At 44.4% G+C, this 27,542-nt stretch overlaps 1 protein-coding gene across 1 annotated transcript in view; it reads left to right on the plus strand.

Annotated features, from left to right (window-relative positions):
* The window catches only part of DNHD1 (dynein heavy chain domain 1), a 199,563-nt gene that overhangs the window by 92,972 nt on the left and 79,049 nt on the right, over positions 1-27,542 (plus strand). Inside the window, exons 25-27 of the mRNA XM_082245505.1 lie at positions 7,756-7,906; positions 8,091-8,373; positions 14,016-15,399. Coding sequence (XP_082101631.1) covers positions 7,756-7,906; positions 8,091-8,373; positions 14,016-15,399 — 1,818 coding nt within the window. The remainder of the gene's footprint in view (positions 1-7,755; positions 7,907-8,090; positions 8,374-14,015; positions 15,400-27,542) is intronic.

The raw sequence follows: 27,542 nt of genomic DNA on the forward strand, positions 1-27,542 counted from the left end.
AAGCTGTGACAATGCAAGCACCAGTGACACAATCCCTGTTGTGTTCCTGCTGGAGCAGACCCTGCATGACATTATGGACAGGGCACTCAAGGCAAAGCAGCGAGAGGAAGAGGAGAACTGCCTTTCCTCTCAAGGCTTTATGCAGACACCATTCTTCCAACGCCACAGAACACACAAGAGGAGAGGGAGGAAAAGGAGGAGCATTCTGGCAGATTTGGAGGCATTGAAGCAAAGAAAGACAAACATCAAACTTTACAAGATGGTTTTCCATCCCCAGAACCCTTGGGAGTAGTACGTGGCTGAGAGCAGGCAGTTCCAGACTGTAATCCTCAGTGACCCCGAAGAGTCTGCTTCTCATGCCCCTGCAAACTTGCGGTGCATGGACTCCCTCATGCTTCAAAGCCTGCAAAAGGACTTAAGGATATGTGGCATCTAGGAGAAGGGTCACTATTGGTTGGCAACCCTCCTTGACCACCATTACAAGGGGAAAGTCTATGAACTCATCCCATTTCCACAGAGGGTACAGAAGATAAAATCTCTTGATGACACTTTAAAGAGTAGTTTATCTAATGCTCTTCCCAACTCCGGTAGGATACAGTGTCATGTAAAACATAGTTTTGAGGCTTCTGTTGGTCAAGAGAAGAGCGGTGGAGAAAGGGGCTGTCTACGTGATGCATTTCACAATTTTTTTAGTCCTTGCCACCCATGACTCTCAGCTTCAACACCCCATCAGCAGCATCTGCATCATATGGTGGACGACTATCTAAGGGTGAAAACAGAGATGGAGAGCTTTCCAGTTGACAATCCACTGGGTCATGATAATAGACCACTGGCCAGAACTTGCCCAGTATGCAATTAAGCTGATGGGCTACCCTGCATCCAGTGTGCTTTCTGAACGGGCATTCAGTGCTGCTTGAGGTTTTCTAATTGATAATATAACGGACTCCGTGGACCGTCTGACATTTATAAAAATGGATCAGTCCTGGATTACCAGCAGCTATGAAGCCCCTAACGTTGATGTCACTGATTAGGTGTTTTTTGGGATGTGGAATCTCTGCAAGACTTCTAGGCTGCCTAGTGTTGTGGGTGTTGATTTCATCTGGAAGAATTTTTTTTGGTGTAGGTTTTATGGGCACAATTATCATCCAAAGACCAATTTTTTCGCACCTGTTGACAGGTGCATATAATTTACATTTTTGACAGCAAGGCCAATTCTTGCTTTCATCAAGAGTACCTCTATAAGGTTACGGTGTGAGTCCGCCACAAACATCCAAAGACCAATTTTGCCACACCTGTTACTTCTATCCAAAGTCTGCAGAAGAGACACCAGAATTTATGCAGAAAATCTCTAATTTTGTTCCCAGTGCACTACATTGTGGCCTCATCATACAGACTGGCTTTTGTTTACAAAATATAGAAAGCTTGCAGGGAAAATGTCATTTTTGTAGATATGTAAGGAAAGTACACACATTCGCTAAAGGGAAAATTTGGGTCAAAAAGCTAAGTATGTTCTTTTTACACCATAAATTAGCATTGAAGCAGTACTACCAGTCTTGAGATAATGAAGCTTGGAAAAATAAAACAACAAACAAAAAAAAAAAACAATAACTTTGCCAGTCTTTTAAATTCGAAGGGCTTTAGTTTTACCGTACTGTACAATGAGGCAACCTTGTGTTCCAGGAGGCAAGGGATTTCTTATACAGTATGTTTTACTTCATAATGTGATTACTCTTTTCAACTAACATTGGTTCTAAGGTCCTTAGAAAAGGATATTGGAGTGGAGGATCTCATCATCTATTTTTAAACCTGAAGTTTAGTCTGTCTTTGTTTTGTTATTAAAAATAAACGAAGAAAGGGCGCCAGATCATTGTGAGTAAAGATAACAACACTTTTTTCGCTATCCACTTACATAAAGGAATATTGCATGCTGTGTACAGAGGCAGTGTGGTGTGCTGTTCCAGGAGACAGCAGTCAGGATGGACTGGAGGATGGCCACCCGCCGCAAGGAAACACAAGAGAGCGGCTGTGTCAGCAGGCTCTCACACGCCGCTGTCAGGATGCCAAGAGTCAAGAGACAAGTTGGGGAGGGGTTGGGCCGCAACACATTTCTGAGGCCCCGCCACCTTCTTCAGGCAGCTTCCTTCAGGCAGATTTCCCTATGTAGGTGGATATTGAATAAAGTGTTGTCTTTACTCATATTGATCTGGCGCCCTCTCTCCTTTCATTTTTGTTTCTGAGGGAATACCTTGTCAGGAGCTGCTGGCTTGTGTGTCCCTTTGATCACCCACCTGTGGAATCATTAATTTGGCCCCCGTTTCTCCCTTCTCTCCATTAGTCCCCAGCCACACATGGACTATGTGGACTTTGTCCTTTACATTTATCAGTATATTTCATCTGTTGCCAGTAAGCGCTGATTCACTAAGACCCCCTTTCACACTTCTACAACCTGAAAGTCATGCGACTTTGCCACGTGACTTTGACGTGACTTGGAGCGATGCCTTTGTAGTCGCATCAAAGTCAGGCCAAAGTAGTGCACGGACTACTTTGAAGTTGCTGCAACTTGAAGTCACACAAATATCAACGGTACTCATTGGAAATCATAAGGTAGGACTTGTCGTCATGCGACTTTGCAGTCCCAAGTTACAGGACAAGTCGCACATGTGTGAAAGGGGTCTTACTCTTAGTTTGTCGTGTGTTTTGTTTTTTTTATTTTGCTTTCCCTGGTTCCTCTTTTCATCATCATAGACATGCTAATGACATTTTTAAATAAACTTTTCTGTTTTCATTACATATCTTATTTTCGACTTGTGATGTCATTGTTGGGTCTCTGTGCTTCTCTCTATACAATGTGGGATGATTAAGGCTATATATATATATATATATATATATATATATATATATATATATATATATATATATATAGCCTTAACTTACAAAAGCAGCACTTCAGCAGTGCGAGCTCAGCCGTTTGAGATGGCACTGCTGAAGTGCTACTTTTGTAAGTTTCTTTCTGCCTAATGAATGCCATTTTCATATATCAGAGAGCATTAGATCTTTATTGCTTTCCCCCATGTCAATATGCCTGGTGTGGACTACGAGTGATTCAGTGTGGTTTCTGAGATTAGCCTGTCAGCTCCAAGTCCCTACTGATCAATCGATCCATTATCCCATAAGGGAACTTCTTTATCTGAACCATTGGTGACTCTTGGGTCAGATAGGAAGGTTAGAGACTTGATTGTTTAGTGGTGGTGGATTTAGGTGCACCTGATTCTATTGATTGTCACGGAGGTGTTGGAGACTGCAGGGGTCTTCTTAATCTTTTGTACTTGGTTGTCACTGGAACTTTCTTTGTGCACCAATTCATGTTGAATATTTTTTATCCACACTTAATATATTTTTTCACATCAGTTATTATATGATTATAAATATTTTTTTGATAGACACTTTTTTGTGGTGATTTATTGAGCTATCTCACCTTTATGCACTTTTATGACTATAATTTTTTGATGGACACTATGTTGGGGTGATTTATTGATTCATTTCACCTTATATATCACGCAGAATAGTGTTATACATTTATGTATCTGAATAGGAGGGGCATATAGAAGAACCAATTGCCTCCATTTTCCTCCTGCAGCTACAGGAAAATAGAGGAAAATGGAGGACATTAGTTCCTCTAAATGCTGCCTCCGCCTATCCAGGTGTACAGGGGAGCCACACAGACCCCCTGGAGCATAGGGCAGGTTGTAATTGCAACCCCTGTAGTTACGCCCCTGCCTCACATGTTACAATAGTTACCCTACAGTTTCACAAGGATGACAAAGTAAGAAATGGCATCTGTACAGAGCACATAAACAACAAAATAGTTATAAATCAGTTAAGCATTAAATGCCGAAAGAGAGCCCAACATATTTTAAGGCTCAATATTCCCAAGTAAGAGAGAAATGAGATTGGAGTAGTTGTTTCTAAATTCAATGGATACTAAGGCCTAAGATTCAGGATTTTGATGTGATGTGAACGTTTTAAAGGAGATGTACAGCCAAAGCTCATTTGGCTGTACTTCTCTGGATCACAGGAGTGCAATTCGTTTTACACTCCTGTGACTAGAGGCATACCTAGGGTCTCCGGCGCCCTTGGCGAGGAGCTGCATTGGCGCCCCCCGAAAGAGAGAGAGGGGGGATTTGACTGAGAGAGAGGGAGGGGGGTGACAGAGAGAGAGAGAGAAAGGGGGATGACAGAGAGAGAGAAAGGGGGGTGACAGAAAGAGAGAGAGGGGGGTGACAGAAAGAGAAAGGGGGGTGACAGAAAGAGAGAAGGGGGTGACAGAAAGAGAGAGAGGGGGGTGACAGAAAGAGAAAGGGGGGTGACAGAAAGAGAAAGGGGGGTGACAGAGAGAGAGAGGGGGTGACAGAGAGAGAGAGAGAGGGGTGACAGAGAGAGAGAGAAAGAGAGGGGGGGGGTGACAGAGAGAGAGAGGAGGGTGACAGAGAAAGAGAGAGAGAGGGGAGGTGACAGAGAGAGAGAGAGAGAGGGGAGGTGACAGAGAGAGAGAGAGGGGGGGCGACAGAGAGAGAGGGGGTGAGAGAGGGAGGGGTGACAGAGAGAGAGAGAGCGAGGGGGTGCCCGAGAGAGAGAGAGGGGGGTGACAGAGAGAAGTGTCTGGGAGTGGAGGTTGAAGAAGTCTCACCGTGCTGAGCAGTGGTACAGGCTCCTCTGATAGCTCAGTGCAGTCCCCATCCCCAGCCTGCCGCCGAGCTGGAGCCGATTGATGATGCCACAGTCATGTGACTGCTGAGCACCCGTATGTGTGGGCGGAAAGAGCTCTGGAGAGCCCGCACTGCCGCCGCCTGGAGTGGACACAGGGCTCCAGGATTGAAGTCGCACGCTGCCTGGGGGGCGCCGGGGGTGCAGACTGAGTGGAGGAAGCAAAAATCACTGCTAACACTGACAGTTTTTTTGCGCCCCCCCTCGGCCTGCACCCCTGGCGGGCGCCAATCTAGCCAACCCCTTGGTACGCCCCTGCCTGTGACCCGTTTTCAGCAGAGAGTGGGCTGAAATCTGCTCTCTGCTGATGTCACAGAAGTCAGTCCAGGCACCGCGTCATCACGACAATGGAAGTTGGGATCCGCCAGGTGCCTGGACTGACACCCAGGTCAGCCTCTCAATGAGCCGCTGAGAGCTTAAGCTGGCCACTTTGCACCTCCACAGCTCAGTGCTCCAGTGAGGGAGGAGGGGGCAGAGTGGAGAGCTGCTGACTGACAGTCTGCAACTCTCTGCTCGGGGAGCTGTCAGAACTGAGTGATTGGCGGTGTTGATCGCTTGGTTCTCAGTGCAGAGGCTCCAGGGGACTGATGCTGCATCCACCTAGGTAGGTAGGTATATAGAAAAAAAAAACAAGCCACACTTTTCTTTTAAGTGTTTCTTGGATGGTCTGAATAGAGAATGTGGGTTTTGTAACCATTAAGACCACATAGTCTGTTAAGAACCCTAGTTCTCTTCTGTTCATTGAAGGACACAGCAATTCCCCATTCTTCATGAGGGATGGGTTTTTTGGTCTCTAATTTATAATCTAGGAAAGTTTAGAGTGTGTGTGTGTGTGTGTGTGTGCTGGTGGGGGTCTCATCCATGAATCCATAAATAGCAATTGTATATAGTAGTATTTTAAATACCCCTTCAGTAAACGCATATTACGTAACCCATATGAAAAATATACAAATCTTTATTTTATCCAGTAAAAACATGTTTCCTGTGTGCATTTGTACATCAATACCTTCAATTATCATCTGCCAAATGGATAAAGACCATTGTGGTTTGGTTGAGACAGGAAAAAATTAGGTTGACACGTTTCATGGGATTACCACTTCTTCATGACCTCCTATCTCTTACATAAACATTAGGGATATAAATCAACTCTGAAAACAGAAAACAAGTTGGCGAGAGAGGAGGAGAGAGTAAATAAAATAAAAAACCCAAAGGGTTCCTTCTTCCTTTTGTTTTTTTTCCTTGCTCCTCCTCTCTTATTTGTGCACACACAAATATTAGTCCCAAATATATGAAAACAGTCCCAAATGATGAGTGAGGCCGTGAGGAATCTTTATTTATATGGATCGGTGAATACTCCAAAACCATAAGTGTACTGCCATTTAAACAGAGAATAGCTGCGCTTGGATCAACTAACAAGCAAACATTAAAGTAAAATCACTTCCAGTACACCCAGCAGCGGCACATATGTAGGATAAAAACATAGACAAAATAGTAAAGGGAGGTGCTGCGCTAGAAACAAAGTGTATATATATATATATATATATATATATATATATATATATATATATGTATTTATATATATATATATATATATATATATATATATATATATATATATATATATATATATATCAGTCCAGTAAGAAACAGTCCTTCCACCGGGGTCAGCTGTTTAGGCAAATGCGTGCCACCACCACCAGATCACCTCCAACCACACTGCCTCTTACCGTCCTGATGCTAATAAAAGGGCATCCATATCCAGCTACAAACTCATCCAGAATTCATAATCAGCACCCAGTAAGGCCAGATGATGGTTCAGGATCATGACGAGTCACTTGCTGACGAAACGCCACGTCGGACGGGACTGGAAGGTGTGACGTCATCGCACCGAGGACGCATCGGCCATTTTATCGGTTAGAAACCAGACTGTACAGATATGCTGACGCTGCTCTGCATGTAATGTGAGTTCAATAGCTTTAAATAAATTTGCCTTTATTTTAAACGTGCTAGCCTATGAGTGTTTCTCCATTTTTGGGGCCTTCGTTAATCCTTCCCTGGGGACCTGATCCTGAACCTGGGAATCCTTTGATTCTTCCCTCGGAGCCTGATCCTGAACCATCATCTGTCCTTACTGGGTGCTGGGTGCTTTGTTTCTAGCGCAGCACCTCCCTTTACTATAAGTGTACTGCCACCTTAAGTATAAAAGGACTCTTACTGGAACAAATGGACTTTTTTAATGAAAAACAGTCACATGTGCTTGTGTATATGTATAGTTCTTATTGGAAAATATGTACCACCTCTGGGTCTCCACCTATGGTCTCATGGGTGCCTCATCTGCATATAAAAGGTAATCAACCATGCCATAAAGAGAAAGTGTAAAACCGTATGGGAGATTTTATTTAAAAAAGTACTAACTACTTACAGTGTTAAAAACAAAAAGCACTTATTGATAAAAGAATTACAAACCTGCGAATCGCAATGGCCACTTCTTGTTTGCAAGATGCGTGGTGATGTCACAAGCGATAGCTCCACCCCTTATCCATATATCTTGAATGACAAAAAGATAAGGGGGCAATCAATAGGAGTAGGTGGAGAAAATAGACAGTATACGATGCCTAACAGAAGGTGCTGTGAAACTGGGCTTAGTGTGTCTATGGCATGACATAGGGTGTGAAAATCATCAGCATACACTACATTGCATTTTCCTGTCCGGCATCCTACTAGGAAGCCCAAGCTAATGATTTGAAGATTCTTTTTTCCTACTGTGCTGGGGGTATCAACAAGATACTGGAATGCTGCCAAATGGCTAAGCTTCTGGTAATGAGGTTGGCACTAATGTTCGGGCAGCCAGGTCTAACCCCCAGTTATCCCTTTTTATTTACCTCTTAGGGTTCAGTTTTGTGCAGGTTAGTCACTACCATATATTATTAGTATTTATGAGTCTGTAGCCCCTGGAGCTTACACTTTAATGCTTTTTGTTGTACTGTACAGACATCGTCCTGAATTCGACACCTTTTTCCGGGGATCTCTCTCAGATGTTGCAGTACAAATCAAGATTCCTCCAGATATATCAGTGTTTGAAGTGACGCCGAGCACAGATGGGACCGATCTTACACCCTGTCCCAGGACTCTTCTACCACAGGTGACTGCCATATCAGATGCAGTGCATGTCAGGTCTGGTGTGTCTTTGTGTCAATCTGTCTCATTCACTATATCACATAGGTGTCTCTTTTTTTTTCCTCCCAACCTGTCCCTCTATCTGTCTCTCTCCGTCTCTCTCCTTCTCTGCAATCTGTGTCTCTCACCTCCCACTGTTTATCTTGCAGTCAGAGAGCCCCCTGTATGCAGCTCAGTTGCTGGTTTCTTCTGGACAACCGCTATTATTGGTGGGGTCTCCTGGTAGTGGGAAGACCACCTTGGTGCACTCAGCGATTCCACATGGATCGTTATCTCTGAGGATTTCATTTCATCCAGTATTAGAGGCTGCACACTTGAGACATCTCCTCACAGTCAAGCAAGAAGCCCATCCTCCTTTGGGGCTAAAACGAGCCCGACCCCACCGAGTCCGTAATATTTTCTTCCTGGATGACCTGCATGAAGCAACAGCTGGTAACTCCATCTATTCATTTTCATAATTATATGTTTGTGTATCAGTCATCTGCTCCTAAACTGTAACCAAACCCTGTCTTGTTAACTGTCACATTTTCTTGAGCTCTCAACCGAACTGTCAAGCCATCAAATCACTGGTGTCACTGCAGTTCAAACACTGGCTAAGATGGCAGCTTACTTAGCTGTAAAAGCAAGGAGGGTTTAGTTCCGCTTTAATATACTAATGTAGCACTGCCCCCTTGAGGACTGCTGGATTTTTCACATTTTCGGGTCCACCTTGGTTACTGTTAGCAAGATTGATATTCACAGTCTATCACTTTACTTCTTGGCTTAGTCAATAATTAATCCAGGGGTATGTAGTTGTTTTATTTTGTTTTGTTTTTATTGTATAAATTAGGAATGGGAGAAGGGAATAGCGGGATACTCCAGATTAATTATGCACAAGGTTTTGAGGACATCTATCTGTTGCTACAGCCAGGCTGTTGATCCACCTTGCCACTAGATGGATTTAAGATTAAAGTCTCATTCCAGATGACTTGATGAACTAAAGGTATCTTCAGGACACTTTCCTAGTATCCCCTTTCTTGACCACTGACACCCGTCCACTGACTATCCTACTCCGGGGTGGCCCATTTCAGGTCAGGCCCCTTGACATGATCCCCTGTACTCACGATACTGTTTTTCTAAGGTCTCCAGTGTCTCCCCCCAGTCAGCTTTCCTGGACCTCTGGGTTCAGCTCCGTTCCTCTGGCCCTCAGGACGACCTCCTGATGCCACTGCTACAGAGGAGGAGGCAGCCGCCACCCTCCCTCCGGGTCTCTGCTCTACAGCCAAAGACCTTGCAGCACATGTGCTCCTGGCTTTTATACAGTATACCAGAATGCACCGAGACAGCCCGTCTCTGCCAATCACCAGGACTGTATCAAAGCCTATGTATCCATTGGTCAGGTTTCCTCCCACTTTCCTACATGCCTCCCTATTGGACCAGTGTGAAACACTCTCTAGACTCAATGAATCACATACTGAGCACCATGAGCAGACGTCACTAAGAGATCCTGCTCTCTGCTAGACAGAAAGCAATATAAATTTGCCTGCTCCTCCTCTGATAGGCAAACAGAGCCAAAAACGATACTCTCTCGCACACACCTACCTAGGAGAGTGCTACACTAATTTGCAAAGTCTCTGAAAATTTGCACACTTTATGCCTACTGAAGTACTGAATAAGGGTAAATTAACATTTCCAGTTGCAGCAGTTGCACATAATAGGACTGTTTCTCAAAGTGAAAAAGGAATGGTTTGTGCTTCCCCACAGAATCGAATTCTGATACTAGCTGGAGAATGAGCTGCCCATACTATGTTCACTGGCAGCTTTCCCCTACCTTCATACTACATCCTCTGGCAGCTCCCCTGTCCCCATTGTCCACACTACATTCTCTGGTGGCTCTCCCCCCATTGTCCACACTACATTCTCTGGTAGCTCTCCCCCCATTGTCCACACTACATTCTCTGGTAGCTCTCTCCCCATTGTCCACACTACATTCTCTGGTAGCTCTCTCCCCATTGTCCACACTACATTCTCTGGTAGCTCTACCCCCATTGTCCACACTACATTCTCTGGTAGCTCTACCCCCATTGTCCACACTACATTCTCTGGTAGCTCTACCCCCATTGTCCACACTACATTCTCTGGTAGCTCTCTCCCCATTGTCCACGCTACTTTCTATTGGCAGCACTGCCCAGGGCCATCTTACCGAATGGGCATGCTGGGCAGTTCCCCAGGGGCCCCAGTTGCCCAAGGGGCCCCATCTGCCCAGTGACCCAGCCCCAGCCAAGCATTACTCCCGATTCCTATGTGCATTCCCCTGCTGAACTTAGCAGGTGGCAAGCGCCTGTCGGCCCTGCGCTGCTGTTAGGCCCCTTGGGCCGTGGAGGGGGAGCCCACAACTGCAGGAATGCCTGTCAACCTCCACGGGAACAGGCACACACAGGACAATTGAGTCTGATTCCCGTCCGTGTGTGTGTTCACCGGACCCAGCCGCCAAACTTGGAAGCTGCCATTAGCCTGGCACTGCTGTAGCAATAAATATTGCCTTATTGATAATTTGCATTTTTATTCTCGTAGGTGATTGTGTAGGCGGGGCCTCAGTGCACTGCATTGCTCGGGGCCCTTTAATGCTCTTAAGATGGCACTGCCCCTCTGTGCACAGTATGTTCTTTGTCACCCCCCCCCCCCCTTCCCCCACCTCCCTGTCAACACTACATTCTTTGTCCTCTCACTCTCCCAGCTGCCCCTTCAGTGTCCACAATATATCTGCTGGCAGTTTCCCCCACCATCCACGCTACATCTTCTAACATTTCTTTCTCCATACCACATTCTCTGTCCACTCTTCCCACAGTGTCCGCACTACATACTTGACACCCCTTCTTTCATCCTTCACCTCAAATATAAAAACTAGGCTTGTTCAATTAAAAATACATAAGTCCACTGTACTTACCTCTCCTTCAGCAGTGCCACCTCCTGCAAGCTGACATCTTTGTCAGGTCTTCTTCTGGGTTCAGCATCTTTGGCCATCTTGATTGGGCAAACTGGAATGACATATCTCCTGCATGTGGTAATGCTGGGAATGTTTACTGAGCTGTGCATGTGCAGCTCTGTGTAGATTTAAGAGAAGAGGTGGCAGCAGAGTCGCTTCTGCAATAAACCTGCCAACAATTTTGCTCAGTAAGGCTATAGTTCCATTTAAAGAACAGCAGAAGACCTTGAGGTGATCTAATTATTATATATATATCCAAGGTTACAGTAAAGATCTGGCAAACTGTCTATCTCTAAGACAGAGGTCACACAGTGGAATGCATTATGACATAAACTAGTAATGGCAGAATCAATAGTGGACATGTTAAAGGGGTTGGGTGATTTCATTGATATCCTGTGATATCAACAAATGTTATTTTTAATGGAAAAGTTGGGAATATTTTGATCCAGAGAATTGATACAACATATTTTATGGGGTCAATATAGATTAAGCTCGGGCGGCGGTGTCCGGATGAGAATTTGCCAACATCCCTAATATAATAGTGGAAGGAAAAGAAAGGTTCCCCTGGGTTCGGGACTTTTTAGGCAAAAGACTATCCAAAAAGGTAAGGAAAGTATATGCACAAATGTAAAAAAGTAAATACAAAATTTTATTCAAAAGATAGAAAGTTGTTTCAAATGACATATAATGTAAGATAAAAACAAGGACAATATAATATACATGCGGTATGAATGCTTCGTGAGGGTTTAAGTTTCTCAATTTCAGCTGAAGTTAACATAACAAAGGCGGCCAAGTTGGTGTTCAAACTCAGAGCCGGAAATTTATCTGATTTCTTACGAAATGATAAATCTGTTTCCGATGATGGAATAGGATCAGTGCTATCTTGTTTGTTCAAGAGAGCCTCTAAATCTATTTTGTCAATAAGGTCTAGATTTTCTTGCTCTTCTAATGAAATTAGGGCGTCTAGTGCTTTTTCTTTTAAACGATTAGATTTTGGTTGGAGGGCACTGGGGTTGAACCTTTGTGCATGCTGGCTCTGAAGGAGCAATTTACGCGCGAATAGGTTCAGATCTTTTTTAACCACTTTACCACCGGAGGATTTTGCTGTCTTCCGTCCAGGCCACTTTTTGCGATTCGGCGCTGTGCGACTTCAACTGACAATTGCGCGGTCGTGCGACGCCGTACCCAAACGAAATTTACGTCCTTTTTTTCCCACAAACAGAGCTTTCTTTTGGTGGTATTTGATCACCTGTGCGATTTTTACTTTTTGCGCTATAAACAAAAAAAGAGCGTTTATTTTGAAAAAATAACAATATTTTTAACATTTTTTTATATGAAATTCCCCCCAAAAAAGATGTAAAAACCAATTTTTTAAAAAATTTTTGGCCAATTTGTTTTCTGCTACCTATGTTTGGTAAAAAAAATCGCAATAAGCGTATTTTGATTGGTTTGCGCAAAAGTTATTGCGTTTACTAACAAAGGGAAAGATTTCTGTCATTTTTGGTGTTTTTTATTTTTACGAGTAATGGCGGCGATCTGCGATTTTTTTTTTGCGGGACTGCGACATTGCGGCGGACAGATCGGACCCTTGACTGACATTTTTAACACTTTTGGGGGTACCAGTGACATTACTGCAGTAATCAGTGCTATATATATGCACTGTTACTGTAAAAATGACACTGGCAGGGAAGGGGTTAATTTTATTGGAGAGGGAGGGGTTAATGTATGCCTGGTGCTTACTGACGTGTAGGGGGGGAGGTGGCTGTGTGAGTCATGGACAGATCGGATGTCCAGCTATGCTGAACAGTCCGATCTGTCACTCCCTGTCACTATGGAGATCCGCCCGCTGTGTTTACACACAGCGGGCGGATCTCCAGACTCGATCCCCGACGATCGGGTAAGAGCAGCGGCGATCGCCGCTGCTCCTCCCCTGGCCCGACTCCCGCTGTGAATGAAAACAGCGGGAGCGAGCCTCCGGCGGCGCGCAAGCGCCGCCCAGAAGGGGGAGTGTCTGATGAAGTTAATACTACGTCGTCAGACGATAACGAGCCACTCTGCCGCAGTAGTATTACTGTGAGCAGACGCAAAGTGGTTAACTTCAAATTTATTAAAATTCATGTCAGGACAAAAACGAATGCCTCGTACACACGCAACGATTATCGGCCGACCGATCGTCCGACTTTTGTCCAGAGTGGTGTTTTGTTGGTTGGAATGTGCCTAGACTGCACACGAATTTTCTCGGCCAACAAAAATCTACTTCTGAAGTGATGTCATGTGCTGGTTTACTTTCCGTGTGTTTTTTCTTCTCTGAGCATGCCCAGTCTTGCTCATCAGATTTTTGTCTGCCGAAATCTGTACTGACTGACGGAAAATCGGCTGTTGTGTTGACGGCCAACAAAAATTCTATAGCCTGCACACCAGATTTTTTTCGGACGAAAAGTCGGAGTCGGTTGTCGAAAGCATCATACTAACAAGCCGAAAAACAGCCGATCGGACGTTGGCCGAAAATTCCCGGCCAATAATCGATGCGTGTGTACGAGGCATTAGTCCTTTCCGTAGGACTGACTTTTGATATTGTGTGAGTTGGTATGTTGGCATTCATACCGCATGTATATTATATTGTCTTTGTTTTTATCTTACATTATACGTATGTCATTTGAAACAACTTTCTATCTTTTGAATAAAATTTTGTATTTACTTTTTTACATTTGTGCATATACTTTCCTTACCTTTTTGGATAGTCTTTTGCCTAAAAAGTCCCGAACCCAAGGGAACCTTTCTTTTCCTTCCACTATTTTATGGGGTCAGGAAGAATTTATATTTCCTCTAAAAACAAAACTGCTGTGTGTAAGGTTCGGTTTGATGGACATGACTCTTTGGGGGGATTTACTAAAACTGGTACACAGATTCTGGTGCAAATGTGCACAGTAACCAATCATCTTTTAGGTTTTGCAGTCAAAGCTAAATTGAAGAAGCTGAAGTTAGAAGCTGATTGGTTACTATGCAAAGCTGCACCAGATTCTGTGTGTACCAATTTTAGTAAATCTCCTCCTTTCTGTTTACCTATGTAACTAGGTATGATATATATTAATCACCTTTGTACCCACAGATTCTGAGGGACACTCAAATCCTGCATTAGAGGTGGTACGTCATGTTTTGTCAGACCCATCTTCCTCGCCATTTAGTATCTTCCTGGCCACAGCGAGTCCTCCTGATTATGGCTCCACTCCCTTGCCTCCCAGACTTTCTCGCTTGTTTTCTGTGCTTGTTCTGGTTCCTTTTGGACCAGAGATCCTGCTCACCTTGTTTACTACTCGCTTTACGGCATGGCTGAAGAAATCGGCCCCTGCCCAGCTTCCTAAAGAGTTTGGAGAAGCCTTGGCTCTGGCCTCCATTCATCTTTATCAGAAAGTCATCCAAGGTCTTCCCCCAAAATACTGCTTCTCACTCCATCACCTGCATAGAGTGCTCCGGAGTATGACTCTCCTGTGCCCATCACCAGGGACACATCTGTCAGTACAATCTGCTGTTGGTGCCCCCAGCCCCTTACTGATCAGATGTGGTGTTGTCCGTCTTTGGATGCATGAAGTGTTGCGCACATTTAGTGATGGTTTGGATACCCAGATGGACAGAGAGAAGTTCACAGTTCTACTTCAGGATTGCACAGTGGCGGCCTTCTGCAGTCAGGAGCCCCTAGAGAACACAGCAGACGAGGACACACTGCCTTTGGCACTTTCCTCAGATATTATAACAGAGACTTGTCCATCATCAGTTGAAACCAAGGAAAGTAGAGGAGTAGAAGAGCTGATGTGTAAAGATCAAGAATTGGAGAAAACTGAAGAGACAAAATTAATCACAAATACAGATGTGAGTACAATTACAAGTCGTGTTTCCTCCCCATTGACTCGGGACAAAGAGAGTCTACTTCCTATTGAACTGGTCTTGGGTGATCAACACATCGAAGATCTGAATTTCTGCCATGAATCCCCTCTTGGTACCATAGAAAAAGTAGACTCTCTGACTTACAAAGAACGCCCACTAAATACCATCACCACCGTACAGACTAAGGACCTGACTCTAAGTCCTGCTGACCAGCTGCACTTGACCCGTCTGAAACGAGCACTTCTTCTACCCCGGGGGCACTTAGTTTTGCTCTCACAACACCCTGGCACTGGTAGAAAAAGCCTGGCAAGACTAGCAGCCCAAATTACCCGTTGTACTTTACTGGAAATTTGCGGCAAGGAGACAGCAGAGGAGTTCCATGCTGTTATTAGAGATGCATGCTGGACGGCTGGAGTCCTGGGAACTGCCACAGCTCTTCTAGTCGATGAGGGCACCCCACAGACATCTCGGAGAGAACTAGAGGTTCTGATGCGAGAAGGGACCTTTCCAGGACTGTACAGCAAAGACGAAGAGGAGAAGTTAATGCAAGCTGTACTGCAAGTAGAAAAGAACCGCAACAGGCCTACTAGCGACAGAGCTTTGAGAGAGAGGTGAGTGACTGTACTACAGAGACAGAGCTTTGTGAGACAGAGAGGGAGACATGGGACTTAGAGATACATGGAACATAGCGAGATATGGGACATGGAGAAAGAGAAAGAAGCAGAACATAGAAAGAGACATATGATATAGAGAGAGACTTGGGACATGGTCCAAGAGGCATAGGACATGGTCTGAGAGGCATAGGACATGGTCTGAGAGGCATAGGACATGGTCTGAGAGGCATAGGACCGAGAGAGAGAGAAACATGGGACATAGAGATGCATGGAACGCGGTGAGAGAAATTTTGTACATAGAAAGAGACATAAAAGTAGCGCTAAATCAAACATTCCTTAATGATGCAGTGATACATTTAAATACAAATTAAGTTAAAAAAAATGTTTATTCAAAAGTGCTGAAAACAATCCATAAGAACCAATCATGGAAGGAGTTCTAAAGGTGTGCATATGCAATAAAGTTCAAAAGTTGAATCCTCATTCCATTTCACATATGAGTGTCCCCCACTCTCCCAATTTCTTGTGCATCCACCATCCTCGTTCCATTTCATATATGAGTGTCCCCACACTCCCAATTTCTTGTGCATCCACCATCCTCATTCCATTTCACATATGAGTGTCCCCACACTCCCAATTTCTTGTGCATCCACCATCCTCATTCCATTTCACATATGAGTGTCCCCACACTCCCAATTTCTTGTACATCCACCATCCTCATTCCATTTCACATATGAGTGTCCCCCACTCTCCCAATTTCTTGTTCATCCACCATCCTCGTTCCATTTCATATATGAGTGTCCCCACACTCCCAATTTCTTGTGCATCCACCATCCTCATTCCATTTCACATATGAGTGTCCCCACACTCCCAATTTCTTGTGCATCCACCATCCTCATTCCATTTCACATATGAGTATCCCCACACTCCCAATTTCTTGTGCATCCACCATTCTCATTCCATTTCATATATGAGTGTCCCCACACTCCCAATTTCTTGTGCATCCACCATCCTCATTCCATTTCATATATGAGTGTCCCCACACTCCCAATTTCTTGTGCATCCACCATCCTCATTCCATTTCATATATGAGTGTCCCCACACTCCCAATTTCTTGTGCATCCACCATCCTCATTCCATTTCATATATGAGTGTCCCCACACTCCCAATTTCTTGTGCATCCACCATCCTCATTCCATTTCATATATGAGTGTCCCCACATTCCCAATTTATTGTGCATCCACCATCCTCATTCCATTTCATATATGAGTGTCCCCACACTCCCAATTTCTTGTGCATCCACCATCCTCATTCCATTTCATATATGAGTGTCCCCGCACTCCCAACTTCTTGTGCATCCACCATCCTCATTCGATTTCATATACGAGTGTCCCCACACTCCCAATTTCTTGTGTATCCACCATCCTCATTCTATTTCATATATGAGTGTCCCCACACTCCCAATTTCTTGTGCATCCACCATCCTCATTCCATTTCATATATGAGTATCCCCACACTCCCAATTTCTTGTGCATCCACCATCCTCATTCCATTTCATATATGAGTGTCCCCACACTCCCAATTTCTTGTGCATCCACCATCCTCATTCCATTTCACATATGAGTGTCCCCACACTCCCAATTTCTTGTGTATCCACCATTCTCATTCCATTTCATATATGAGTGTCCCCACACTCCCAATTTCTTGTGCATCCACCATCCTCATTCCATTTCATATATGAGTGTCCCCACACTCCCAACTTCTTGTGCATCCACCATCCTCATTCCATTTCACATATGAGTGTCCCCACACTCCCAATTTCGTGTGCATCCACCATCCTCATTCCATTTCACATATGAGTGTCCCCACACTCCCAATTTCGTGTGCATCCACCATCCTCATTCCATTTCACATATGAGTGTCCCCGCACTCCCAACTTCTTGTGCATCCACCATCCTCATTCCATTTCATATATGAGTGTCCCCACACTCCCAATTTCTTGTGCATCCACCATCCTCATTCCATTTCACATATGAGTGTCCCCACACTCCCAATTTCTTGTGTATCCACCATCCTCGTTCCATTTCATATATGAGTGTCCCCACACTCCCAACTTCTTTTGCATCCACCATTCTCATTCCATTTCATATATGAGTGTCCCCACACTCCCAATTTCTTGTGCATCCACCATCCTCATTCCATTTCACATATGAGTGTCCCCGCACTCCCAATTTCTTGTGCATCCACCATCCTCATTCCATTTCACATATGAGTGTCCCCGCACTCCCAATTTCTTGTGCATCCACCATCCTCATTCCATTTCATATATGAGTGTCCCCACACTCCCAATTTCTTGTGCATCCACCATCCTCATTCCATTTCACATATGAGTGTCCCCACACTCCCAATTTCTTGTGCATCCACCATCCTCATTCCATTTCACATATGAGTATCCCCACACTCCCAATTTCTTGTGCATCCACCATCCTCATTCCATTTCATATATGAGTGTCCCCACACTCCCAATTTCTTGTGCATCCACCATCCTCATTCCATTTCATATATGAGTGTCCCCACACTCCCAATTTCTTGTGCATCCACCATCCTCATTCCATTTCACATATGAGTGTCCCCACACTCCCAATTTCTTGTGCATCCACCATTCTCATTCCATTTCATATATGAGTGTCCCCACACTCCCAATTTCTTGTGCATCCACCATCCTCATTCCATTTCATATATGAGTGTCCCCACACTCCCAATTTCTTGTGCATCCACCACCGAGAGACACCATATAGATGAGCCTCCTACCAGATCCAATGGATCATCACATGAATGGTCAAACACTCTTAATCAATTCCCTTTGATCAGGATACTTTCAAGCTTGTGTCCCTTCAGGATTACTCCATTGTGCATCACTGCAGCCAGGGGCTGGAAACTCTCTCTGCCTCCTGTATTTTGTCCCCTGTAGCAGGTTGTAGAGGAGAGGAGAAAACAGCCTGCTACAGAGGACGAAATCCAAGAGGCCTACAGCGTTTCCAGCCCCTGACTACAGTGATGCACAATGGAGTAATCCTGATGGAATCCTGCTTGATGCTTGGAAGTATCCTGATCAAAGGGATTTGATTAAGCATGTTTAACCATTCATGTGATGGTCCACTGGATCCTGTAAGAGGCTCATCTATATGGTGTCACTCATTCGTGGATGCACAAGAAATTGGGAGTGTGGGGACACTCTTATGTGAAAGGGAATGAGGATTCAACTTTTGAACTTTATTGCATATGCACACCATTAGAGCCGTTGCTGATTGGTTCTTATGGATGGATTTTATCATTTGCACTTTTGTATAAAACATTTTTTTTTGCACTTTATTTGTATAAATGTCTAGATGTACTGTATCAATGCTTTATTAAAGAATGTTTGATTTAGCGCTACTTTTTTGTTACTTATAATCTGAGCTGTTGGTGTCACGATTGCTTGAGTGTCTGCTTTGTCATTTAATTACCACTATATGCTCCAGTGCAGATTTTTATTATATATTTTTTTTTTAAATATTGAAAGAGACATGGTACATAGAGAACAATATGGAATACGAATAGAGGTATGCAGAAATTGTGCTCTTGGTAGACTTCCTTAGTGAGTGCCACATCCCTGAGTCATTGGAACAAATCAAGGAAAGTTCCCCTATTGGTAAGCTAGCAATCTCTACAAAAAAAAGCAGATTATAAAACCACTCAAGGTTACCCCTGAAGACGAAGTTACAATTGACCTTGAAACGCGTTGGGTACATACCCTTGTTTCCTGTGGTCGTCATCTGCTATTTCTTGTCATGTATTGTATATGGCTTGCTTCATTTCAAACATTATATGTGTATATTAATAACATTTTTATATGTGTTTTTGACTTTGTTTGATATTTGAAGTGCCTTTAACCACTTGCCGTCTGCTTACGGTAATAGTACTGCGGCACAGTGGCTCGTTATCGTCTGACGATGTAGATCTACGTCATGAGTCACTCCCCTTTCTCGGCGGCGCGCGCGCCCTGCCGGTGGCTCGCTCCCGCTGTATTCAGTCACAGCGGGAGTCGGGCCAGGGGAGGAGCAGCGGCGATCGCCGCTGCTCTTACCCGATCGTCGGGGATCTAGTGTGGAGATCCGCCCGCTTGTGTAAACACAAGCGGGCGGATCTCCGAAGTGACAGGCAGGGTCAGATTCAGCATAGCTGAACCCTCGATCTGTCCCTGTGTCACTCAGTCACCTCCCCCCACACACGTCAGTAAGCACCAGGCATACATTAACCCCTCCCTCTCCAATAAAATTAACCCCTTCCCTGCCAGTGTCATTTTTACAGTAACAGTGCATATTTATTGCACTGATTACTGCAGTAATGTCACTGGTAACCCCAAAAGTGTCAAAAATGTCAGTCAAGGGTCCGATCTGTCCGCCGCAATGTCGCAGTCCCACAAAAAAAATCGCAGATCGCCGCCATTACTTGTTAAAAAAAAAAAACACCAAAAATGACAGAAATTTCCCGTAGTTAGTAGCTGCGATAACTTTTGCGCAAACCAATCAAAATACGCTTATTGTGAATTTTTTTACCAAACATAGGTAGCAGAAAACAAATTGGCTAAAAATGTAAAAAAATTTAGATTTTTACATTTTTTTGGGGGGGGGAATTTCATATAAAAAAATGTTAAAAATATTATTTTTTCAAAATTTACGCTCTTTTTTTGTTTATAGCGCAAAAAGTAAAAATCACACAGGTGATCAAATACCACCAAAAGAAAGCTCTGTTTGTGGGAAAAAAATTACGTAAATTCCGTTTGGATACGGCATCGCACGATCGCGCAATTGTCAGTTAAAGTCGCACAGCGCCGAATCGCAAAAAGTGGCCCAGACGTAAGACAGCAAAATCCTCTAGTGGTAAAGTGGTTAAAGTCCCACCAATAGGGGAACTTACCTTGATTTGTTCCAACGAATAGAGGAATGGGACATGGAAAGCGAAATGGAACCTAGAGAGAGAGAGACAAGGGACATAGAGAGAGTCATGAAACACAGCCAGTGTTTTGGGACATAGAAAGCAAAATGGAAATGGACAGAGAGTCATGGGGCATAGAAAGAAACATGGAACACAGATAGAGAGATATAAGTCACAGAAAGAAATATAAGACCTAGGGACATGAAACATGGCCACATACAGGGCTTTGTTTCTCAGGAAATAGGTGCAGGAACTCAACCACGACCCCCCACCCTTCAAACCGCATTAAATAGTCGGTGTGGTCACATTTCACTAACAGTGGGAGGGTCTTAAAGGGGCAATAAATACCAGGTTGGTATTAAGAACAGAGTATGGGGGAAGGAAAGAGGGGTTTGCACAGAACGCAGAGTTCTGGTTGCCTTACGTACAGAGTCCAGGGGTGCGATAAACACACAGAGTTCAGCCTTCTTCCACAGCTGCTTACCACTGCATCCCCCATCCACATCTCACTTTCACCCCTCTTCTGACTTTTGTATGCAACCCCCCTCCACCGCCCCCATCTACCCCCTTTAATATCTCCACTATCTTCCACATCTCTTACTTTTGTTGCTGTATTAAACTGAAGCACCCAGCCGACTCGAGTACTTCCCAGCACACTGTTGGTGGTTCTGCCTCACTCGCACAGAGATCATCCAGTTGGTGTGTCGGCATCCTCATGGCACCTACATCTCCCTTGTCCCCACCCTGCACTCAGTGGGAGCCGCTCAGGAGATCAGATCTGTGGGAGTCGTTGGGAGACAAGCTGTCACTTGTAAATACAGGAGCCGGACTTCTGTGTTTACAAGTGATCGTGGTGAGCAGAGAGCCTGAGCTAGAGATGGTGGAACTGAGTTCCACCAAGCTCCACCAAGTTCCAGTGGAAAAAAGTCCTGGCCACATATATGGGGCATAGAGGGAAACCTGAGACATAGAGAGAGAAATTAGACATAGTGAGATAGACAGAGAGTCGTGGGACAAAGAAACATGAGAGACACAGAGACATGATGGGACATAGAGAGAGACATGATGGGACGTAGAGAGAGACATGGGACATAGAGAGCAACAGGGAACTTGGACGAAGAGATATGGGACATCAAGAGAGACAAGAGACATGGGACATGAACAGAGAAATGTGAGAGAGACACGACTCATAAAGAGCAGGGCTGGATCTAAGGGGTGCTGGGGTGGGCTTTTCCCACCTAAATTTTAGTCATGCCCCCCCCCCCAGGAATAGTGATGGTTGTATCAGGAATTGGAGGGGCTGGGGTGCAGTGTGCAGCTTCCGCATGGCTGCACACTGTCTTGCCCCTTTCTGCTGCACTGCAGGGGGCAGACCAGGATGCACAGCATCATTCATTGCTTTGGTGCTGGTGACCAGGCCAATAAAACAAATGATTAAAGTTAAGGTGGGGATTTAGAGGAGGACAGCAGTCCTGCTTCCATGCAGACCTTCTCTGCCTCCTGCCATGATGCAGCATTGAAGATCTGAAGGGAGGACAAATGACTCTGTTGTGAAGGAGGATGGCTCTGATGTTATGGGGGCTGACACAGATGTCAACATAGGTGGACTCTAATGTGATAATATGATTGGGGACTCTGATATGAAGGGGAGACTCTAATGTGAAGGGAGGAATCTATTGTGATGGGGGAACTAATGTGAAGGGAGGACTCTGATGTGAGGGGGGGGGGCTCTAAAGTGATGGGGGTGATCAAATGAACATGTGTTGACAGTATACCCTCCTGACTTTTCTTCTTTTTTTTTTTTTTTTTTACTACACCCCTAGACTAGATTTGGCCCTGTGTACCCCACAGGTGTACAGGATGCTGCCCAGAAATGTAATTTTCTGCCTATGTGATTGGATGATTGTCACATCTATTTAATCTGTGTATGCACAGCCAGGGCATGGCCAGCCCTACTTAACCCTGACCCCTGAACTCTGTGCATTACTTAACCCTGACCCCTGAACTCTGTGCGTTACTTAACCCTGACCCGGAACTATGTGCACTACTAAACTCTGATCCCTGAACTCTGCATTACTTAACCCTGACCCCTGAACTCTGTACGTTACTAACCCTGACCCCTGAACTCTGTACGTTACTAACCCTGACCCCTGAACTCTGACTGTTGCTTAATCCTAGCCCCTAAACTCTCTGCATTACGTAACCTTGAAATGTCCAGAAATGTAATTTTCTGCCTATGTGATTGTATGACTGTTAAAGTATCTATTGGATCTCTGTATGTATTGGATCTGTGTATGCACAGCCAGGGGCATGGCCAGCCCTACTTAATCCTGACCCTTGAGCTCTGCGTGTGTTGCTTAACCCTGACCCCTGCACTCTGTACCTTATTTAACTCTGACCCCTGAACTCTGTGCCTTTCCTAACCCTGACCCCTGAACTGTGTGCGTTACCTAACCCTGACCCCTGAACTATGTGCATTACTTAACCCTGACCCCTGAACTATGTGCATTACTTAACCCTGACCCCCGAACTATGTCATTACTTAACACTGACCCCCGAGCTCTTTGTGTTACTTAACCCTGCCCTGACCCCTGAACTATGTGCATTTTACCCTTGACTCCTGAACTCTGTGTGTTTCTTAACCTTGCCCCCCCCCCCCAAAGACACTGTGCGTTACTTAACCATGACCCCTGCACTATATGCATTACTTAACCCTGACCCCTGAACTCTATGCGTTAGTTAACTGTGACCCCTGAACTATGTGCGTTACTTAACCCCAACCCCTGAGCTCTATGTTTTACTTAACCCTGACCCCTGAGCTCTATGTTTTACTTAACCCTGACCCCTGAGCTCTATGTTTTACTTAACCCTGACCCCTGAACTATATGCATTCCTTTCCCCTGACCCCTGCATTACCTAACCTTGACCCCTGAACTATGTATGTTACTTAACCCTGACCCCTGATCTATCTGCGTTTCTTAACCCTGACCCCTAATCTATGTGTTTCTTAACCCTGACCCCTGATCTATGTGCATTTCTTAACCCTCACCCCTTTCATTTTGAAAATCTGGTGATAATCTGGTGATGAGTTAAGTCAAACTTTTGCGGTAACTGTATAAAACAGATAAAATTACACCATGCTATATGTCAGTTCTTTGAAATCAATTTATAGATCTAACAATCTAAGCCACGCATTTAGCATTTGTGGAGAACTGTGTCTAACACTACAGCAAAATGATACTAAAATGACAACATAACATATATATCATAAACTACAATGTAAAAGACTGCCTTTGGGAAATTATTCTACCCTCTGGTGCCAGTATTTTACCACAGGATGGCACAAGAAAACAGAATGATTTCCCAATGAGTGATGCTATACCTGTATTTGACCACAGAAAGGTGCCAGAGAATAGAATGATTTTCCAATGGGTGATGTTATACCCATATCCCACCACAGGATGGCGCCAAATAATAAAATGATTTCCCAGTGGGTGATGCTATATTCATATTTGACCACAAGATGACACCACAGAATATATATATTTTTTTCCAATGGGTGATGCTATACCCATATTTGACCACAGGATGGCAGCAGAGAGCAGAATGATTTCCCAATTGACAATGTTATACCCGTATTTGATCACAGGATGGAGAGCCCGGGTAGATTGACTTCCAATGGGTGATGTTATACCCATAATGGACCACAGGATGGCGCCAGAGGGCAACATGCTTTTCAAATGGACAAATGTTATACCACGGAATTGAGCGAGAGTAGAATGACTTCGAATGGGCAATGTCATGCATGTATTTGACCACATGATGGAGCCAGAGAGTAGAATGATTTCCAATGGGCAATGTCATGCATGTATTTGACCATAGGATGGAGCCAGAGAGTAGAATGATTTCCAATGGGCAATGTCATGCATGTATTTGACCATAGGATGGAGCCAGAGAGTAGAATGATTTCCAATGGGCAATGTCATGCATGTATTTGACCACATGATGAAGCCAGAGAGTAGAATGATTTCCAATGTAAAATGTCATGCATGTATTTGACCACATGATGGAGCCAGAGAGTAGAATGATTTCCAATGGGCAATGTCATCCATGTATTTGACCACATGATAGAGCCAAAGAGTAGAATGATTGGCGATGGGGCCAATGGGCGATGTTTTGCACATATTTGTCCACAGGGTGGAACTAAAGAGTAGAATGATTTCCCAAAGGCCGATGCTAGTATTTGACCACAGGATGGAGCCAGAGAGTAGAATGTTTTTTTCTCTGATGCCCTCTTGTGCTCATATATGGGTATAACATTGGACAGTGAGAGCTCTTTCTACTCTCTGGCGCCATCCAGTGGTAAAATACGGTATAACTTTACTTATTGTGGAATTATTAGACTCTGGCTCTTTCCAGTAAAATACGTGTATAACATCGCCCTTTGGAAATCATTCTACTCTCTGGCTCCATCCTGTGGTAAAATACAGGTATGACATCGTACATTGTGAAAGCATTCTACCCTCTTACTCCATCTAGTGGTCAAATACAGGTATGACATCGCCCTGTGCTGAGTTCCCAGGTCTGTATACCTGATGTGTCTATTATGAGGTGTTCCCATCAACCCTGCGCTGAGTTTCCGAATCTGCATGCCCGCTGCGCATGCAGATTCACATGAGGGGTTCTCATAATAATTCCTGTGCTCAAACTGATGGAAAAGTGAATGCTGATTCTGATAGAAAGGTGTCAGATCACACAGAGCATCTCAGTTTGCTGTGTATGGGGCTGCGTAGCCACAGAATGCTCAGGGTGTCTTTGCTGACCCGTTTTCACTGCCAAAAGTGCCTGCAATGGTCATTGTGAGCATCAGAACTGTTATGGCATCAAAAGGGGGGCCTAGTCCATATTAGGTGGATGGTCACAAATGTTATGGTGGGTGGTCATCATGGTACTGCTGAAACAGAAACAGAAGAAATCCAGAGAGACACAAACATAGGACAAAGAGAGAAATAGAGACAAAGGACATAGGAGAGGAAGAAAAAGAGGCATGGGGTATAGAAAGAGAGGGTATTATTCATTAAGAGACCATGTCTGTAAGACAGGAAGAAAGTAATGGATGGAGCAGGGGATATACAGTATATAGAGAGATGAAGGCATTGGGGGATCAGGAAGGATTTTTTCCCCCTGCTGGAGCAAATTGAATCATGCTTTATTGTTTTTTTTTTTGCCTTCCTCTGCATCAACTGTGGGTATAGGACAGTATATATAGGATTGTATATAAACTATATTATTAAAAGTATTGGGACGCCTCCCTTTACACACACATGAACTTTAATGGCATCCCAGCCTTAGTCTGTAGGGTTCAATATTGAGTTGGCCGAACCTTTGCAGCTATAACAGCTTCAACTCTTCTGGGAAGGCTGTCCACATAGGAGTGTGTCTATGGGAATGTTTGACCATTCTTCCAGAAGCGTGTTTGTGAGGTTAGGCACTGATGTTGGTCGAGAAGGCCTGGCTCGCAGTCTGCGCTGTAATTCATCCCAAAGGTGCTCTTTCAGGTTGAGGTCAGGACTCCACCTCAAACTCGCTCATCCATGTCTTTATGGACCTTCCTTTGTGCACTGGTGCGCAGTCATGTTGGAACAGGAAGAGGCCATCCCCAAACTGTTCCCTCAAAGTTGAGAGCATGAAATTGTCCAAAATGTCTTGGTATGCTGAAACCTTAAGAGATCCCTTCACTGGAACTAAGGGACCAAGCCCAACCCCTTAAAAACAACCCCAAACCATAATCCCCCCTCCACCAAATGATTTGGACCAGTGCAGAAAGCAAAGACCATAAAGACATGGAGGAGCGAGTTTGGGGTGGAGGAACTGGACTGAGTCCTGACCTCAACCTGATAGAACACTTTTGGGATGAATTAGAGTGCAGGCCTTCCCGCCAACATCAGTTCCCGACCTCAAAAATGCGTTTTTGGAACAATGGTTAAACATTCCCATAGACACACTCCTAAACCTTGTGGACAGCCTTCCCAGAAGAGTTGAAGCTGTTATAGCTGCAAAGGGTGGGCCAACTCAATATTAAACCCTACAGACTAAGACTGGGATACCATTAAAGTTCATGTGTGTAAAGGCAGGTGTGTGTGTGTATATATATATATATATATATATATATATATATATACAGTGGGTACGGAAAGTATTCAGACCCCCTTAAATTTTTCACTCTTTGTTATATTGCAGCCATTTGCTAAAATCATTTAGGTTCATTCTTCTTCCTCATGAATGTACACATAGCACCCCATACTGACAGAAAAACACAGAATTGTTGACATTGTTGCAGATTTATTAAAAAAGAAAAACTGAAATATCACATGGTCCTAAGTATTCAGACCCTTTGCTCAGTATTTAGTAGAAGCCCCCTTTTGATCTAATACAGCCAGGAGTCTTTTTGGGAAGGATGCAACAAGTCTTTCACACCTGGATTTGGGGATCCTCTGCCATTCCTCCTTGCAGATCCTCTCCAGTTCTGTCAGGTTGGATGGTAAACGTTGGTGGACAGCCATTTTTACGTCTCTCCAGAGATGCTCAATTGGGTTTAAGTCAGGGCTCTGGCTGGGCCATTCAAGAACAGTCACGGAGTTGTTGTGAAGCCACTCCTTCGTTATTTTAGCTGTGTGCTTAGGGTCATTGTCTTGTTGGAAGGTAAACCTTCGGCCCAGTCTGAGGTCCAGAGCATTCTGGAGAAGGTTTTTGTCCAGGATATCCCTGTACTTGGCCGCATTCATCTTTCCCTCGATTGCAACCAGTCGTCCTGTCCCTGCAGCTGAAAAACACCCCCACAGCATGATGCTGCCACCACCATGCTTCACTGTTGGGACTGTATTGGACAGGTGATGAGCAGTGCCTGGTTTTCTCCACACATTCCGCTTAGAATTAAGGCCAAAAAGTTCTATTTTGGTCTCATCAGACCAGAGAATCTTATTTCTCACCATCTTGGAGTCCTTCAGGTGTTTTTTAGCAAACTCCATGCGGGCTTTCATGTGTCTTACACTGAGGAGAGGCTTCCGTCGGGCCACTCTGCCATAAAGCCCCGACTGGTGGAGGGCTGCAGTGATGGTTGACTTTCTACAACTTTCTCCCATCTCCTGACTGCATCTCTGGAGCTC

Source organism: Pelophylax lessonae, assembly GCF_965119305.1.
Source record: "Pelophylax lessonae genome assembly, chromosome: 2".
Classification (NCBI taxonomy): domain Eukaryota; kingdom Metazoa; phylum Chordata; class Amphibia; order Anura; family Ranidae; genus Pelophylax; species Pelophylax lessonae.